Source organism: Aquarana catesbeiana, linkage group LG06 (genome assembly GCF_042186555.1).
Source record: "Aquarana catesbeiana isolate 2022-GZ linkage group LG06, ASM4218655v1, whole genome shotgun sequence".
NCBI lineage: Eukaryota > Metazoa > Chordata > Amphibia > Anura > Ranidae > Aquarana > Aquarana catesbeiana.
The window spans coordinates 344,844,848-344,865,071 of record NC_133329.1 but is presented as its reverse complement, the minus strand read 5'-3'; the positions used below and the strand labels follow the sequence as shown (position 1 = coordinate 344,865,071).

The 20,224-nt window shown below is 42.3% G+C and overlaps 1 protein-coding gene across 2 annotated transcripts in view; it reads right to left on the bottom strand.

Moving 5' to 3' along the window:
* The window catches only part of XIRP2 (xin actin binding repeat containing 2), a 290,910-nt gene that overhangs the window by 72,218 nt on the left and 198,468 nt on the right, over positions 1–20,224 (bottom strand). For both annotated transcript variants that reach the window (XM_073633972.1, XM_073633973.1), the window contains exon 2: positions 16,478–16,617. In XM_073633972.1, coding sequence (XP_073490073.1) covers positions 16,478–16,617 — 140 coding nt within the window. The remainder of the gene's footprint in view (positions 1–16,477; positions 16,618–20,224) is intronic.

The following is a 20,224-nucleotide window of genomic DNA, read 5'->3' as shown; positions in this document are numbered from 1 at the left end:
AGTCTGGAACCCATGGACATTACCAAAGGCTGGCTTTCCTCCTTTCTGATGCTTTGCCAGGCTCTAACTCCAGCTGTCTTCTGTTGTTCTTTGTTTGTGGCTCTTTCTACCTTTAGTTTTGCCTTCAGCAAGTGAAATGCATGCTCATTTGGGTTGAGATCAGGTGATTGACTCAGCCATTGCAGAATATTCCACTTCTTTTTCTTCAAAAACTCCTGGTTTGCTTTTGCAGTGTGTTTTGGATCATTGTCCATCCATACTGTGTGGCGTCATCCAATCAACTTTGCTGCATTTGGCTGAGTCTGAGCTGACAGTATATCTCTAAACACTGCAGAATTCATCCGGCTGCTTCTGTCTTCTGTCACATCATCAATAAACACCAATGACCCAGTGCCACTGAAAGCCATGTATGCCCAATGCCATCACACTGCCTCTACCATGTTTTACAGATGACGCTGTGTGCTTTGGATCATGAGCTGTCCAAGTCTTCTCCACACTTTTTTCTCCCGTCATTCTGGTAAAGAATAATCTTAGTTTCATCCGTCCAAAGAATGATTTTTCCAGAACTGGTCTGGCTTTTTTAGATGTTTTTTGGCAAAGTCTAATCTGGCTTTTCTATTCTTCTGGCTTATGAATGGTTTGCACCTTGTGGTGAACCCTCTGTATTTGCTCTCGTGAAGTCTTCTCTTAATTGTAGACTTTGATATTGATACGCCCACCTCCTGGAGAGTGTCCTTCACTTGTCTGGATGTTGTGAATGGGTTTTTCCTTTACCATAAAGAGGATCCTGCGATCATCCACCACTGTTGTCTTCTGTGGACGTCCAAGCCTTTTTATGTTGCTGAGCTCACCAGTGCATTCTTCTTTCCTCAGAATGTACAAAAACTGTTGATTTGGCCAATCCTAATTTTGCTGCTATCTCTCTGATGGATTTGTTTTGTTTTTGAAGCCTTACAATGGCCTGTTTCACTTGGACAGCTCTTTTGAACACATGATGTAGGTTCACAGCAATAGATTCCAAATGCAAATACCACACTCCAGACCATTTACCTGCTTAATTGATGAATAACTAACAATGGAGTAGCCCACACCTGGCCATGAAACAGCTTTTGATTCAATTGTCCAATTACTGTTGGTCCCTTGAAAAGGGGGGGGGGGGCTAATCTTAAAGGCTGTAATTCCTAAACCCTTCCTCTGATTTGGATGTACATACCCTCAAATGAAACCTGAAAGTGTGCACTTTCAGGTCATATCCATTATATAACTATAGTTTGAATATGTTTTGGTAAATGCCTGAAAAAAACTAAAATTGTGCCTGTGTCCAAATATATATGGACATAACTGTATATGTGTACTTCAATTTAGAAGCAAAACTCCCGTTTAAGAAATTCCCACCTTCCCACAACTCCTCTCCCCCCTGGCTCTTTGGGCTTCCTGTTGCAAAGGAAAGGGTCTTCATGCTAGTCCAGTGTCATTGGTCCTTCTAGTAGCAGCTGTGGCTGATTCTTACTGCAGCACAGGACATTGCTTACATAATATGTGAGCGACAGACAGGAGTGACAGGAAGTGAGTGTCAACCCAGAAGAATAAGCAACATTTTGTGGTGGAAAGGTATTATCACAGGGGATGGAGGTGGATCGAATGTAGGTATTGCAGTATTTTTCAAATCTTGAACTAGGGATTTTTTTTTTAAACTAGACTTTAGTTTAACATACGTGTTTCTGTATTTTGTCTTGATTTGTTATTTTTAAAATTAAACTAATGGTTATTAATACTTCAAACAACTGATACATAATAGCATGTAGTAGTTTAGTATAATGTTATTAGAAAAAAAAGTTGAAAAAGATCTGAACAATCTAAAATTAGCATTTTGCATAATACATTATATTGTGAAATAAATGACAGCTATATTTAAATGCCTAAAAGATGCATGGGATTGTACAAATCGTTTAAATTAAATAAGTCTGCAGTTGCCAGAGCTTTTTACGGAAATAAAAATGAAAACAAAAATGATAAAAAGTAAAATCTGAAGGTTGCATCTACTAATCAACATAGAGGAACTTTATTTTTATCAAACCTAATGGCATGACCATGTGACTATAGAAAAGACAACCTGTCGAAAAAAAATAAGGAAGTTAGTGGTGGTTGTGGCAGCTTAACACATTTTGTGTGACAGTTCCTATGCATCACCTATTACCATGCCATGCTGACAAGCCATCTACATTTTTTTCATTACGTTTTGATCCAATTTGGTTTGCCTCCCAGAGAAAGGAGAGTGTTCATAAAAACAGAGTGGGAGGTAATGAATAAAAAGCCAACAGCCTTACAATTTTTCCACACAGCAGAATAGATTGACGGGTGGCTACAGAATGTCTCTTTCCTGAACAATCAGGCTATTGTTTCCCAAAGAGACTGAGGTGGCAAACAGAAAAAGAAAGACATTTATATTGTAAGTGATGAATGCCAGTGATATAGCAAGAGCCAAGTAGCAGCTCAAGCTGTAAATAGTAGTGCGGTGGTATAGGATTGGGGGTTGCATGTTAAAATAGAGATTGGGTCTAGAGAGGCAGGTAGCCATCACAGTAACAATCTAAATCAACAGTGCTAGGTTCAAAGCACGCCACTGCTTTCTCTTTAAATGGGAGCTAACGACTAAACTATGTCAGTATGGTGCACTGTCCAAAGGGCTGGAAGGAACAATCTAGATTACAAGGCAGGTTATATGATGGTAATATCTCAGTGGGTAGCTGAATTTATGTTAGGGCAATATCTCCTTGAGTAGTCTAACCAAAAACCCAAATAAAGTCACAGAAATAGATATTTAATTAGATATGCATTATGCTAATAGATACAGTACAGTGAGTAAATGCACAAGATCACGAGTTAAAAATGAAGATAAAAAATCAAACTCATGCTCACCACACGACCGCCAGCTCTATCCCAAGATATATATATAATTACTTATACAAAGCAAGGTCCATAGAGACATGGATGAGTGAGTTTGGAGTGGAGGTACTTGACTGGCCTGCACAAAGTCCTGACCTGGGAACACTTTTGGGATGAATTAAATCAGAGACTGCGAGCCAGGCCTTCTCGTCCAACATCAGTGCCTGACCTCACAAATCCGCTTCTGGAAGAATGGTCAAACATTCTTATAGACACACTCCTAAACCTTGTGGACAGCCTTCCCAAAAGAGTTGAAGCTGTTATAGCTGCAAAGGGGGGGGGGGGGGACTCAATATTGAACCCTACAGACTAAGACAGTAAGACTGGGATGCCATTAAAGTTAATGTGTGCGTAAAGGCAGGCGTCACAATACTTTTGACAATATAGTGTATAAGTATATATATATATATATATATATATATATATATATATATATATATATATATATATATAGTGGGGACAGAAAGTATTCAGGCCCCCTTAAATTTTTCACTCTTTGTTATATTGCAGCCTTTTGCTAAAATCATTTTTTTTCCTCATTAATGTACACACAGCACCCCATATTGACAGAAAAACACATAATTGTTGACATTTTTGCAGATTTATTAAAAAAGAAAAATTGAAATATTACATGGCCAGTAGTCACAGTATTCAGACCCTTTGCCGGCCAAACTGAGCTATCGGAGGAGAAGAACCTTGGTGAGAGAGGTAAAGAAGAACCCAAAGATCACTGTGGCAGAGATGCTGTCGGGAGATGGGAGAAAGTTGTTAAAAGTCAACCATCACTGCAGCCCTCCACCAGTCGGGGCTTTATGGCAGAATGGCCCGACGGAAGCCTCTCCTCAGTGCATGACACATGAAAGTCCGCATGGAGTTTGCTAAAAAACACCTGAAGGACTCCAAGATGATGAGAAATAAGATTCTTTGGTCTGATGAGACCAAAATAGAACTTTTTGGCCTTAATTCTAAGCGGTATGTGTAGAGAAAACCAGGCACTGCTCATCACCTGTCCAATACAGTCCCAACAGTAAAGCATGGTGGTGACAGCATCATGTTGTGGGGGTGTTTTTCAGCTGCAGGGACAAGACGACTGGTTGCAATCGAGGGAAAGATGAATGCGGCCAAGTACAGGGATATCCTGGACGAAAACCTTCTCCAGAGTGCTCAGGACCTCAGACTGTGCCAAAGGTTTACCTTCCAACAAGACAATGACCCTAAACACGCAGCTAAAATAATGAAGGAGTGGCTTCACAACAACTCCGTGAATGTTCTTGAATGGCCCAGCCAGAGCCCCGACTTAAACCCAATTGAGCATCTCTGGAGAGATCCAAAAATGGCCGTCCACCAATGTTTACCATCCATCCTGACAGAACTGGAGAGGATCTGCAAGGAGGAATGGCAGAGGATCCCCAAATCCAGGTGTGAAAAACTTGTTGCATCTTTCCCAAAAAGACTCATGGCTGTATTAGACCAAAAGGGTGCTACTACTAAATACTGAGCAAGGGGTCTGAATACTTAGGACCATGTGATATTTCAGTTTTTCTTTTTTAATACATCTGCAAAAATGTCAACAATTCTGTTTTTCTGTCAATATGGGGTGCTGTGTGTACATTAATGATCAAAAAAAAGGAACTTAAATGATTTTAGCAAATGGCTGCAATATAACAAAGAGTGAAAAATTTAAGGGGGGTCTGAATACTTTCCGTCCATACATATATATATATATATATATATATATATATATATATATATATATACAGTTGTGCTCATAAGCTTACATACCCTGGCAGAATTTATGATTTCTTGGCCATTTTTCAGAGAATATGAATGATAACACAGAAACTTTTCTTTCACTCATGGTTAGTGTTAGGCTGATGCTATTTATTATCAATCAACTGTGTTTCCTCTTTTTAACTCATAATGACAACAGAAACTACCCAAATGACCCTGATCAAAAGTTTACATACCCCAGTTCTTAATATTGTCTATTGCCCCTTTTAACATCAATGACAGCTTGACGTCTTTTGTGGTATTTGTGGATGAGGCTCTTTATCTTCTCAGATGGTAAAGCTGCTCATTCCTCTTGGCAAAAAGCCTCCAGTTCCTGTAAATTCTTGGGCTGTCTTGCATGAACTGCATGTTTGAGATCTCCCCAGAGTGGCTCAATGATATTGAGGTCAGGCGACTGAGATGTCCACTCCAGAACCTTCACTTTATTCTGCTGTAGCCAATGACAGGTCGACTTGGCCTGCGTTTTGGATCATTGTCATGTTGGAATGTCCAAGTACGTCCTATGCGCAGCTTCCTGGCTGATGAATGCAAATGTTCCTCCAGTATTTTTTGATAACATACTGCATTCATCTTGCCATCAATTTTGACCAAATTTCCTGTGCCTTTGTAGCTCACACATCCCCAAAACCTCAACTATCCACCTCCGTGTTTCACAGTAGGAATGATGTACCTTTCATCATAGACCTTGTTGACTCCTCTCCAAATGAAGCATTTATGGTTGTGGCCAAAAAAGCTCAATTTTGGTCCCATCACGTCAAATGACTTTGTGCTAGAAGGTTTGAGGCTTGTCTCTGTGCTGTTTGGCATATTGTAAGCTGGATACTTTATAGCATTTGCGTAGTAATGGCTTTCTTCTGGCGACTCGACCATACAGCCCATCTTTCTTCAAGTGCCTCCTTATTGTGCATCTTGAAACAGCCACACCACATGTTTTCAAAGAGTCCTGTATTTCACCTGAAGTTATTTGTTGGTTTTTCTTTGGATCCCAAACAATTTTCCTGGCAGTTGTGGCTGAAGTTTTAGTTGGTCTACCTGACCGTGATTTGGTTTCAACAGAACCCCTCATTTTCAGAGTTTGAACACTGCTGAGTGGCATTCACAATTCTTTGGCTTTTTTTTTTTATATAACTTTTCTGTTTTATACAGTTCAACTACCTTTTCCCACAGATCCTTTGACAATTTGTTTGCTTTCCCCATGACTCAGAATCCAGAAACGTCAGTGCAGCACTGGATGAAAGATGCAAGGGTCTGTCAGGAGTCCAGAAAGTCATTGACTTTTTATACACATACACTAATTACAAGCAAACAGATCACAGGTGAAGATGGTTACCTCTAATAGCCATTCAAACCCCTTTGTGTCAACTTGTGTGTGTTATCAGGCCAAAACCAGGGTATGTAAACTTTTGATCTGGGTCAACAGTTTCTGTTGTAATTATGATTTAAAAAGAGGAAACACAGTTGATTTATAATAAATGGCTTCAGCTAACCATTAGTGAAAGAAAAGTTTTTGTGTTATCATTCATATTTTCTGAAAAATCATAAATTCTGCCAGGGTATTTAAACGTATGAGCACAACTGTATGAATAAAAATATATATATATATATATATATATATATATATATATATATATATATATATATATATATATATATATATATGTATATATACACACACTGTATACACATACATGTTTTTTTTTTTCTTGGTACATTTTGTAACAGCAAAAGGCACAAGCAGCTCTACCTCTGTTGCAAATCTGTCCTGTTCCTCATATATCCCTTAGTCAGAGGACTTTGTGCCAACAGTAAAAGTAGATTGAACTTTTGGTGCCAAATAAGAATTCAGGATCAACTGGGAGCCTCTTCTTGTGCTGAAAATACTAATACAGAAGTTGAATCAATCGTAAAATATTTTTATTAGTTCGTCCCATCAGTTTCTACCTGTCTCTGTAAAAAAAGCCATATTTCTTTACATCTTCACTGTTCATTAAGGAACGAAAATTACTTTTTTTCATAAGATTTTATTATCACCTGTCCATAAAGCTGCCAATCGCTCAGCATCCTGCTTCTAGCACTAATCATAATTGGTTTAACGGAGTGAGTCACTGCCACTCTGCTTCATTTCTATGTTGATTAGGCTACTCCTAATGGATTTAGAGTGTGCCGAGTGAGAGAGAAAAAGAGGAAAAAAAAACTACAGTCGAGAATTAAATGCTTAGGCATTGCTTTATCTATAAATCTATAAAGTGTTATTATGAGACTCTCAGTTTACTCCTGGGTAGAGGAAAGTTTTAATGCTGTAGATGTATATGTATGGGTTTTATCATTAGCAAATGTTATCATTGCTTTGACCCATGATTATTTATTTTATTTATTTCAGGTACTTATATAGCGCCGTCAATTTACGCAGCGCTTTACATATACATTATACATTCACATCAGTCCCTACACCCTCAAGGAGCTTACAATCTAAGGTCCCTAACTCACATTCATACATACTAGGGCCAATTTAGACAGGATCCAATTAGCCTACCAGCATGTCTTTGGAGTGTGGGAGGAAACCGGAGTACCCGGAGGAAACCCACGCAGACACAGGGAGAACATGCAAACTCCAGGCAGGTAGTGTCATGGTCGGGATTCGAACCAGTGACCCTTCTTACTGCTAGGTGAGAGTGCTACCCACTACACCACTGTTCCACCCCATGATTAATTTTATTTAAAGGCACTTTTTCACCAGATACACTGTTCTGCAAGTTCGGCAATAGTGTACTTTTTTTTCATTAGAAACGTTACCATAGGGGGAAAATGTTTTATGTTGTATTAAAGCAGAAATAAAGTAAAGCTTAAGATAACTAGTAATCCTACAAAATGCTTAGTTTTAGCATTAAGGTGACCTTTGCCTTTACTTTTACAATCCCATATGAGAGTATGTGTGTATAGTGGTTGTTGTAAGCTCATTGCTGCTCTCTTCTTCCAAAGCTCTCTAGCAATCCCTGGATAGTAGCTGTGTAACTCTGTGTAAAAATGTACTTTACCTTCATAAATAGGATGTGCAGAGTTGCAGAGTGTGCAAGTGTAGTAAACCTGCTCAGATACAATGACATAATTCCTCTTTACTATGAATAATCTCCCCGTTCAGGTGGAACCCAAGGTTTGGCTGGAACTTTGCTTGTTCGGGTGCTCATCCTAATGCTGGACATTTAGTTCATTCATCAGGAGTCAAACTCTATATGTAGTAGCGTGGCTATGTTTGGTCAGTTACATCACTGGGCATACCCACCCCTTTGTTTACAACTCTGGGAGAAGTAATTTACAGCAAGTGAATGACAGGAGTGGAGGAGTAGGCTGGGGGGGTGGGATCTTACTTTTCACAAGTCTGTAGGAGTCGTAAATCATGATCGATGAGGACCTGCATTGCCTGCATGGATGACAATGGATTTACGGGACTTGTCAAAAAGCGTGGTGACTTTATTTACTATTTACATTTTTGGGGAATGAGTAGGGGTATGTACATCTCATTCATGTGGCGAGAGGGTATCTAGAGGCATCCTTATTTTAAAAGGGGGCATTCAGATTCCAGTAAGCCCCTTGTTCACAGACCCCCACAACCACTGGGCCAGTTTTGTGTCCTCATCAGCATAGAAACAGGATACTTAGCCAAGGCGGTCCTCCTTGGCAAGGTCCTTACCCCCTTTTAAGGGCATGTGGCCTGGTATGGTTTGGGGAGTGCATGATTATCTCCCTTCTTTCCTGGCTTCTCAGGCTGCGTGCTTGTATAAGGGTCAGGTATAACTTTTGAGGGTGAGCCCTACACTTTTTGTTTCTTAATTTCTGAAAGGAGTCCCAATTACCATGTATGCCAGAACCTCATCCAGGATAAGGGTCTGGTTTAGATGAAGGGAATCCCAGCAGATGGAAGCCTCTGGCAGCTGTCATTTAACAGTATTTAAATAGCATTTTTTTTCTTTTAAACGGGGTTCAGATACAGCACCCAAACTTCAGTAGTTTTTGGTGAACCTGCCCCAAACTAAAACCAGGTATTTTAGGCTCACCCCAACCCTTTACCATTGTTTTTTGATTGACTGACAGCTCACTGGACTATGCTATGACAAGAACCCGTCAGCCAATAAAAAATATATACATATAAATTCCCCTTCCCAAGAAATCTTAGACCTGCTTGCACCGAGATGCAGAAGGACTTCTGCAATAAGGGTTTATTATTTTTTTTATTAAATACTGTCTGAGGCACATCAGCTTCTACAGGGATGCAGATGCTACTGTCTTTCTGTTTCTGCTTCCACAGGGCTGAATGAAAAAAAAAAAAACCTGACAGCTCAGGAGGAGCCGCTGTACTAACTATTCAACATTAGTACATCTCCTTTATTGTGTTCTGACAGGGGGATGCGCCCCACCCCCACCAGAACATCACTCTCAGCCGATCAGAAGACCTTTTTTGGTCAAAAAGTGGAAGAGGAGGAGGGAGGAAAAGGATCAGCAGAACTTTCTTTTAGGAGAGAAGTTCTGCTTTAAGGTGAGACTGAATTCAGGCGGGCTTATGGGGATGTTAATAAGTTCTGTACATTTATAGTAAGTCAGTTTCAGCTTTGCCAGTTTTTTTTTTTCTATTCTGAAGGAGATCAGCATTGGCAGCCTTTGGATTCTTCCCTTCAAGATTCCTTTAAAATAATCAATTGCTCATATACAATATTGCATATGCACCCATATAGAGTATATGTACACCCTGTGTACAGCCGTGGCCAAAAGTTTTGAGAATGACACAACTATAAATTTTCACAGTCTGCTGCCTCAGTTTTTATGATGGCAATTTGCATATACTCGAGAATGTTATGAAGAGTGATCAGATGAATTGCAATTAATTGCAAAGTCCCTCTTTGGCATGAAAGTGAACATACTACCATAAAAAAAAAAAAAACATTTCCACTGCATTTGTGAAGAAGGCTTCAAGGCGCCCAAGAAAGTCCAGCAAGCCCGAAGACCGTCTCCTACAGTTGATTCAGCTGCAGGATCGGGGCACCACCAGTGCAGAGCTTGCTCAGGAATGGCAGCAGGCAGGTGTGAGTGCATCTGCACACACAATGAGGAGAAGACTTTAGGAGGATGGCCTGGTAGTCAAGAACGGCAGCAAAGAAGCTACTTCTCTCCAGGAAAAACATCAGGGACAGACTGATATTCTGCAAAAGGTACAAAGATTGGACTGCTGAGTAGTGGGGTAAAGTCATTTTCTCTGATGAATCCCCTGTCCGATTGTTTGGGGCATCCAGGAAAAAACCTTGTCTGGGGAAGAAAAGGTGAGCGATACCATCAGTCCTGTGTCATGTGTACAGCATCCTGAGACCATTCATGTGAGGGATTGCTTCTTTTGCCTAAGAACACAGCCATGAATAAATAATGGCACAAAAACACCCTCTGAGGGCAACTTCTTCTAACCATCCAAGAACAGTTTGGTGATGAACAATGCCTTTTCCAGCATGATGGAGCACCTTGCCATAAGTGACTTTGGGAACAAAACTCTGACATTTTGGGTCCATGGCCAGGAAACCCCTCAGACCATTAATCCCATTGAGAACTTGTGGTCAGTTCTCAAGAGGTGGGTGGGTGGGTGGGTGGGTGGGTGAAGAAAAAAACCCAACACATTCTGACAAACTCCAAGCAATAATTATGCAAGAATGGGCTGCCATCAGTCAGGATGTGGTCCAGAAGTTGATTGACAGCATGCCAGGACGAATTGCAGAGCTTTTGAAAAAGAAGGGTCAACACTGCAAATATTGACTGTTTGCATAAATGTAATGTAGTTGTCAATAAAAGCCTTTGACACTTATGAAATGTTTGTAGTTATACTTTAGTATACCATAGTAACGTCTGACAAAAAGTTTTAAAAAGTTTTTAAAACACTGAGGCAGCAGACTTTGTGGAAATTAATATTTGTGTCATTCTTAAAACTTTTGGCCACGGCTCTAATTTGCAAACAGTATATTACTGAAAAAACAAACCAAAACATGTGTTCCAAATCTTGCAGAACCATTTAAGAAATGCCATATACAAACATATACCTCTGTACATTGACTCTTTTTCACAATCCTAATAATCTGAGAGAGAGCTCATGGACTGAAAACAGCCCTGGATTCAAGATACAAATAAAGTGTTACTAAACCCTCAACAGTAAAATCAATCTATATATGCCGTAAAGCATTCTTGTTATACTCACTGTGGAACCTAAGGGGTCAATCCTTTGCATTGTGTAAAAAGGCTGTTTGATCCTATCTTCTCTAATCTTCCCCTTCGTCCACAGTCCCTAATCCATCTGCTGATAGGACATGCTAAGTTTGGTGTGTATTTCAAAAGCGTTGGTTTTTTTTTTTTTTTTTGGAGGGTGCATGTGATGGGCACAGGGCCAATCAGCACTGTTCAGACAGAAAGTCAGGGGCCATGCAGCCTCATAGGACAGTCAGAATAGAATGAAAACTCCTCCTACAAGCTTTAACCAGTGCTCAGCCGGACACTGATAAAAGTCACAAGACTGATATATACTCCTGATGAGAAAAGGTATTTAGCAATTTATATTTACTAAAATAATTGCATTTCCATGTTCTGTGTATTGTGGGAGACCAGATATAGTGAATGCAGGGTCTTGGATTTAGTAACACTTTAATCTGTCACTGGATAGTGGGGTTGTAGGCGGGGCCCAACCAGGGTACCTGAAAAATCTAGTAAACACGTGTGGATACTTAATTTGGTTTACATGTAGAAATTGACTGTTCACTTATATAAGTCAACTTACAGCTTTTGCATCACATATGTTACACGTCATACATTGCTTCAGGCAGTAGAGGGCACTATTTATCCACAATGCACTTTCCAATATTAACATATAAGGCACTTACAGAACATAATGCCAGAGGAGCACTTCCCCTGGAGAGCTACGATATGGCTTGGTCACACTAATGCCACGTACACAAGGGTGGAATTTTCGATCGGACTGGTCCGATGGACTTTCCAACGGACTTTCAACGGACTTTTGACGGACTTTCGAATGAACGGACTTGCCTACACTTGATCACACCAAAGTCCGACGGATTCGTACGTGATGACGTACGACCGGACTAAAATAAGGAAGTTGATAGCCAGTAGCCAATAGCTGCCCTAGTGTGGGTTTTCGTCCATTGGACTAGCATACAGACGAGCGGATTTTTCGACCGGACTCGAGCCCGTCGGAAAGATTTGAAATGTGTTCCAAATCTAAAGTCTGCCTGATTTTCGACTGGAAAAGTCTGCTGAAGGTCCGATGAAGCCCAAACAGGATCGGATTGTCTGCCAGACTCCGATCGAAAAGTTTGCTCGTGTGTACACATCATTAGATCCTCAAATGTCCCTGGCAGTAGGAGGCAACACCTACTCTTTCCCTCCTCGACAGGTACCTCTCCCTAATGCTGCTCCTACTCTCTCGCTATCTATCAGGGGCTCTGTCCCTAGCTTACTCCCACACTGCGGGCACACTGAATGACACAGCATCCTACTATTCATGAAAATCCTCAGTTAAGATTTCTGCCCAAATCTTGTTGGATTTCAGTATCCAACAGGATTGCTGTCCTCTCCAAGATGGCTGAATGTAGCCCATAAAAGGGGACAATTATTCCTAAATAGGCTCCTGCCAACCTGAAGAATTAGCACAGTGCCACCTTCAGCTTGGAGAATATACGTCAACCTCCACCTGCCTACAGGGTTGAATGACTAAAGAAATAGTGACTGTTCCCTAAACAAAGTAAGTGTGCACCCAATCGTGTTCAGGGGTAATTAACAGGATATTTTCTTGCACATGATTGGCTGATTGTAAAAAACACATACTTGCTTGCTATCTTTACAAAATAGTTGAGTGGCTGAGTCGGGGATGAGTGCTGCTTTGAATATTACTATGAATATTGAAGAATGCCCTGATATCCTGATATTTTTTTACAAAGGTAACGCGATTAGTCAAACAGCACGAGACAAACTGCGGAGCTTTATCAATTTTATGTCTAGTGACTGGAATTTAAAAGGCATGTCTTGCTGATACATTCAACAAACTAAAGCACAAAATCTATCACTTTAGGGTAAAAACACAGTGCTATTCACTGCTAATGATAAAATCTCTGCAGTTAAAGAAAAAATATTCATTGGAAAAAGAGAGCTGCTGAAGCTGGGTAGTTTGACACCCTTTAATACTTCAGCCACACGCCTTGTGGAAAATAAAATGTCCTTATACCTAGATATATGGACAGCACTAACAAAGTGCCTCCAACAACTGTCCACTTCTTTTGGAAATATTTCCCTCTTACTATGGTAATTGAAGTCTACAGATCCTTTTCTATCCTTTTATAAATAAAAAACATGTCAAAACACATTGATATCTCCTCTAACACTTTAATCAAGCAATAGTTTTAAACTATCCCTTCACCTTGCATATGGGGTTGTCTGGAAGTGATTCTGAAGGCTCACTTTTTATTTTTTTAAAATAACAAACATGTTATACTTACCTGCTCTGTGTAATGGGTTTGCACAGAGCAGCCCTTAACCTTCTTTTCTGGGGTCACCCCATCGGTGCTCCTGGCCCCTACCCCCTGCCAAATATCCCTATAGCAAGCCGCTTGCTATGGAGGCAGACGTGCATTCTCTCTTCCCAGCTGACTTTGTGTATCCATAAGACACACAGAGCGTGCCTTAGCCCCACCCCACTTCCACCTCACTGGCTGTAATTGACAGCAGCAGGAGCCAATGCCAGGCTGAAGTCTGTTATTAGCAAGAAGGCTATCATCTCATCATAACCTCTTCTGTATATGTGAAACATCAATTTAACCACTTTAGGCTCGCGCTATAGCCGAAAGATGGTTACATCGCAGACTTAGATTGCAGTGAGGGCGTCCATGTACGTCCTCCCATACTCGCGCTGTCCGCTCGCCCCCTGCGGTGCACGGGCGGCACGCTCTGTGATCACCGAGTCCCCGGCCCTTTACCACGTGATCAGCTGTCAGCCAATGACAGCTAATCACATGATGTAAACAGAAGCCGGTAACCAGCTTTTTTTCCCCTTCACACTGACAACTTGAGGAGAAAAAAATAAAGCCAATCGCTGGCTTCTGTAAGATGGACATCGGTCCCACTCAGTAAACACAAGTGCTGCTAACCAGTGCCCACCAGTGCCCACTATCAGTGCCCACCAGTGCCACCTATCAGTGTCCACCAGTGACACCTATCAGTGCCCATCAGTGCTGCCAATCAGTCCCCATCAGTGTCTCATCATCAGTACCACCTATCAGTGCTGCCTAATAGTGCCACCTACCAGTACCTATCAGTGCCATCCTTTAGTGTCCATCAGTTCCACCTATCAGTGCCGTCTATCAGTACCACCTCTCAGTGCCCTTCAGTGCTGCCTATCAGTGCCTATCAGTGCCCTTCAGTGCCGCCGATTAGTGCAGCCTTATCAGTGCCACCTGATCAGTGCCCACATGTGCCACCTATCAGTGCCCATCAGTGCCACCTATCAGTGCAGCCTATCAGTGCCCATCAGTGCCACCTATCAGTGCCCATCAGTTCCACCTATCAGTGCAGCCTATCAGTGCCCATCAGTGCAGCCTCATCAGCGCACATCAATGAAGGAGAAAAATTACCTGTTTGCAAAATTTTATAACAAACTTTTCATCTCATTTTCTTTTCAACATTTTGGGGTTTTCTTGTTTGTTTAGCAAAAAAATAAAAACCCCAGTGGTGATTAACCGCTTCCGGACCAGCCGCCGCAGTTTTACTGCAGCAGGTTGGCTCCCCTGCATGAAACTACATAACTATATGTTGGCTTACGGGGCCCAGATAGCAGGCGTGCGCACTCTGCACAGCGATGACCACCGGCCACGAGCGAACGTGACCAGGAGAGACAGAACATGGACAAGTGTGTGTAAACACACACTTCCCTGTTCTGTTCTGACAGGAGTGACAGATTGTGTGTTCCTATTAGCTAGGAACCATGATCCGTCACTTCCTCTAGTTAGTTCCTCCCCCTTCAGTTAGAATCACCTCCCAGGAAACACAGTTAACCCCTTTACCGCCCCCTAGTGTTAACCCCTTCACTGCCAGTGACATTTTTATAGTAATCAATGCATTTTTAATTCCACTGATCGCTGTATTAATGCCATTGGTTCCAAAAATGTGTCAAAATTGTCCGATGTGTCCGCAATAATGTCGCAGTCATGATAAAAATCACAGATCGCCGCCATTACTAGTAAAAAAAAAATGCTATAAATCTATCCCCTATTTTGTAGATGCTATAACTTTTGGGCAAACAAATCAATATACGCTTATTGTAATTTTTTTTTACCATAAATATGTAGAAGAATACATATCGGCCTAAACTGAGGAAAAAAATATTTTTTTAATGTATTTTTGGGGGATATTTATTATAGCAAAAAGTAAAAAATAATGCCTTTTTTTCAAAACTGACGCTCTTTTTTTATTCATAGCGCGAAAAATAAAAACCACAGAGGTGATCAAATACCACCAAAAGAAAGCTCTATTTATGGGGAAAAAAGGACGTCAATTTTGTTTGGGTACAATGTCGCAGGACCGCGCAATTGTCAGTTAAAAGGACGCAGTGCCGAATCACAAAAAGTGCTCCGTCAGGAAGGGGGTAAATTCTTCTGGAGCTGAAGTGGTTAAATATCACCAAAAGAAAGCTTTATCTGTGTGAAAAAAATGATAAAAAAAGAATATGGGTACAGTGTAGCATGCCCACACAATTGTCATTCAAAGAGTGACAGCGCTGAAAGCTGAAAACTGGCCTGGGCAGGAAGTGGTTATATGTGCCCAGTAAGCAAGTGGTTGAAAGGAAAAAAATCTGCCAAGTATGGTGATAGCGTTTATATACTGTATAGGAGTCATCCAACCTGCTCAATAAAATAAAAACTGAAGATGCCATATAAATATATGTCCAAACTTATTTTATGGACAAGAGCAAAGAATTTTGTATGAGGAAGTATATTCTGGGATCTAATTAACTACAGTACTACAGGCAAGCTGTACATCAGCACAGCATCCTGTAGGTTGGATTAGAATATGAAGGGACACAAACTGGCTATGATGGATCTACTTTTGTGGTTGTAGTGTTCAGAATCCAACAGGAAGCAAATAGGACTGGCAGGATCGCCAGGTATTTTGAATGTTTTCAAATTGTTTTATTTTTTAAGTAAAAAGAGGCCTTATGTGGATTGTGAGGGATAGAGCAATGTAGTACCAATGTTTTACATATAAGGTTTCCATACACTTTAGTATACTGTATATCTGAAAACTTGCCTGACTGTTGAAGGGCTACCTAAAAATGCTCTGCTTTAAGCATTGAAATGTATTTACAAGGTTTTAGGTTTGGACCAAAATGAATTATGTGTAATGATTACAATAGTTCTTTTATACTGCAGTGTCCAATGTTTTTTGCTGCTTTTTTTTGTTTACGTGTATAAGTCCACATTCTTGTAACAAAACGAAGAAAAAAAATCGGGCAGACTTAATGAACCACTTTCCTTTCCTATTTTATTAGCCCAATTTACAGTATAGTTATATTATTATTCCCTTTGTTTGGGTTGAACCTCATGTTTTTCATTTTCTACTACCTTCATATAGTTACTATAGTTATCATTTTGTTAAGGTATCATTTGTTTTATAAGTTACTATACATACTTGAACCATTTTTTTATTTACTTACATCCACATTGGAAGTCTGGCTCTTGCTGGTCGCAGCGGTTTGATACATGGCCATCCTTTCCTTTAATGGTAAAGATTCAAGCAGATCTAATGGAATACTTCCAATATCGGTGCTCTCTTCTAAATGTTTCTTTTTCCCACCTAATAAAGATAAAAAAAAAATAAAAACTGTAAGTGAATCTGATTTTACCATCATAGAGGACTGTCCCATGGTAATCAAAATATTTATACTACTAAACTGCACATATTCGGGGGGCGTGGCCTGGCTCGGGATGTGAGCGGACGTGTTCCTGTGTAGCTCCGGTCTCTCCCTATACAATCCTGCTCCATCCTGATCATCCATCGTCAGCACCTGACTCCGTTCCTGCCTAATCCCTTCAGGTGTGTCTTGTGCATTACTGAGGGGCATTTTGGTTGATGGGAAAGCGACGTACGAGGAAACAGCCTCCGGTAAAGATGAGCATCGCTACACGCTCCTGCCAAGATGGCCGCCGCCATACTGTACACGGGCCTAGCTCATCCCCAGCCTCCACTCCGGATCTTTTCGGTGACGGCCTGGACGGATCCCCACCACCCTCCCCAGAGATTCCGGACCCTGCAGCCACCCCTTCAATACCGACCCCGGGCTCGGCGGTCGCGGATGGCGCTAAAGAACCTACCCTGGCAGATGTCCTGGCCACTATCAAGGTAAACCATGCAGATCTGGTGGGGAAGGTGGATGGGCTCAAGATAGACTTAACTATTATGCGGCAAGATGTACACAAGCTGCGTGGCCGGGTTACCGAGACTGAACAACGTATCAGTGATTTGGAAGATACTATTACCCCCATTCTACCTAGACTCAATACATATGGGGGAAAGATTTCAACTTTGGAGGATAAGGTCGACGACCTTGAAAACCGCCTACGCAGGAACAACCTGCGCCTGGTTGGACTTCCGGAGCGGGTGGAGGGATCTGACCCTGTGGCCTTCCTGGAGAGCTGGCTTGAGCAAGAGTTTGGTCGAGAACAGTTATCCCCCTGTTTTGTGATTGAGAGGGCCCACCGAGTCCCTGGGCGCCCCCTACCAGAGGGACACCCCCCACGTACGATGGTGATTCGTCTCCTTAATTACAGGGACCGTGACTCCATCTTGGGGGCCGCCAGGCGGAAGGGAAGTCTCCGCATTAATAATGCAGTGGTGTCACTCTTTCCAGATTACTCAGCGACAGTCCGCAACCGTAGAGCCAGCTATCAACGGATCAAGCAGAAGCTTCGGGAACAAGATATTCAGTATTCCATGCTTTTTCCTGCTACCCTTCGGGTCACTTATCAAGGGAAAGCTCATTTTTTCCAATCCCCACAAGATGCCATGTCTTGGTGGGAAGCATTACCCCATCCTCCCAAGCCTCCTGCCTGAAGCAGATCTCCACTTTATGATGGCCCCACAGTTTACACACAAGTTTCCTCTCCTCTCTGGGATCCCCCTTGCCTGCATTATAATTTTTTTCTTTCCCCCTGTCCCCCCCCCTTCTTTTTTGCCATATTGGTCATGATGGACAATCTTTCCCTGTTTCAGTACGGTCGTGTGCTGACCTTGGCGGATCCTATTTGTCTCCGGAGGGAGAGTACCTAGTTCCGGTTTATAACTGGACCCGAGCTGCTCTGGGACTCAGTCCCCTTATTCTATTTTGAAATATTATAATTGACTAATGACTTTTTTTTTTTTTTTTTTTTTTTTTGTTGCCTTTGAACTTATAATTTTTTCCTGCCTTCTGTTCCGGGCCATGCGCCCCAGGCACGATACAAGTTTTGGGTATAGGCCCACTCCTCTTTTTTGGAGCTGGGCAGGGGAATTGATACCCCTGTTGGGTATTGAACATGACAATGTCTGTTGTTGTATGGTTGTATGTATGTTGTATGTATGGTTGAATGAAAGTCTGACACTGCGACCCTTAACTGTATATGTGGCCGTGACCGGGGGAGGGGTTCTGCTTCAGACCCCTTCTGTTCCGTATGCACCTATGCTATCAACCCCATGTCTAACGTAACTGTTTGCTCGTGGAATGTCCGCGGGCTAAACTCCAAATTTAAAAGAGCGTCCATCTTTGCGGCCCTGAAACTTAGTAAACCCCATATCCTGTGTCTTCAGGAGACTCATTTAATGGGGGCCAAGGTGATGGCGCTCAAAAAACACTGGGTAGCCAGCCATTACCACTCTACCTACTCAAATTATGCCCGGGGCGTAGCCATATTAATTCGTAAGGGATTACCCTTCGTGTGTCACCAAGTTATCCTAGACCCCAAGGGGCAGTATGTTATTCTACATGTGTCGATACATGGCACACCCTTCATTCTAGTGGCGGTGTATTTCCCCCCTCCGGTCGCGGCTGCAATGTTTTCTGATCTTGATATTCAATTTGCAAATTTGCCTAGCTGTCCTATGCTTATCCTTGGGGATTTCAACTCGGTCCTACAACCTGACCTAGATAGATTAAAACCTTTGAAGTCCGAATCCGGATTGCTCCGCGCGTGGTGTAGTACCTACGGATATGTGGATCTGTGGCGCTGGAAATTTCCAGAGGCCAAAGTGTACTCCTGCCAGTCTAGGTCCTATGCAACCCTCTCCAGAATTGACTTTGCTCTCGCCACGAAAGATTTCTTACCGGTTGTTCAATCCATAGCGTATCTTCCCCAGACGGAATCTGACCATTCTATGATAAGGGTGGATTTGACTTTGGGTCATAGGCCGGGGTTTCGAACTTGGAGACTCAGCCCTCTTTGAAACTCTACTCCAGAGATAGCTGAGGGCATTCCGATTGACATGACTATTTATTGGTCCCTTAACGCTGACTCTGCTCCTGTGGGTCCTGTTTGGGATGCCTTCAAGGCTGTGGTGAGGGGTTCCTATATCTCTAGAATCAAGAGTTACAGATCTGCCGGAAGGAGGACACAGGATGAGCTTCGGAGGGTTTTGGAGGAGGCTCGTGCCCGCCATGCGGGCGCCCCCTCCTCTGAAACCAGAGGCGTGCTGACTGGGGCCCACCGGGCGCTGCAGTTGCACTTGGTGGACTTGACTAGAAAGCAACAGCTGTACCTCTCAGCTCGTATACATGAACATGGTGGGAAGAATGGTAGGCTCCTGGCATATCTTGCTCACGCGGACTGTCAGGGAACCACGATTGCTGAAATTCACTTACCTGACGGATCGATTACATCCAACGCACTGACTATTAACAAAACCTTTGCGGACTTCTATGCCACATTATATAGGGGCACGGAAGCCCCCCCAGAGACAGACTTTGTGGGCTTCTTTGGGTCCCTTGACCTCCCGGTACTCGACACCTCCCAGCAGTCCCTCCTAGACAGGCCCATCACGCTGGAAGAGGTCACCAAAGCCATAAGCCTCCTTCCCTCTAATAAAGCTCCGGGCCTGGATGGGCTTCCCTCGGAGTGGTACCAGGCGCATGCAGAGGTACTGGCTCCTAGGCTCCTCAAATTGTTTCAAGACTCCCTTGAGTTAGGGAAGCTCCCTGAGTCCTTAAATGAAGCACTTATTGTGGTTATACCCAAACCCGGTAAAGATAGCAAATACTGCGGATCCTACAGGCCTATTTCACTTCTGAATGGTGATGTAAAGATCTTAGCAAAAATTCTCGCCCTTAGACTCCAGTCTGTCATCCTCGCCCTTATACCACCAGATCAGTCTGGTTTCATGCCTGGCAGGAGTACATTTGATAATATCCGAAGGTTGTACCTACATGTCCATG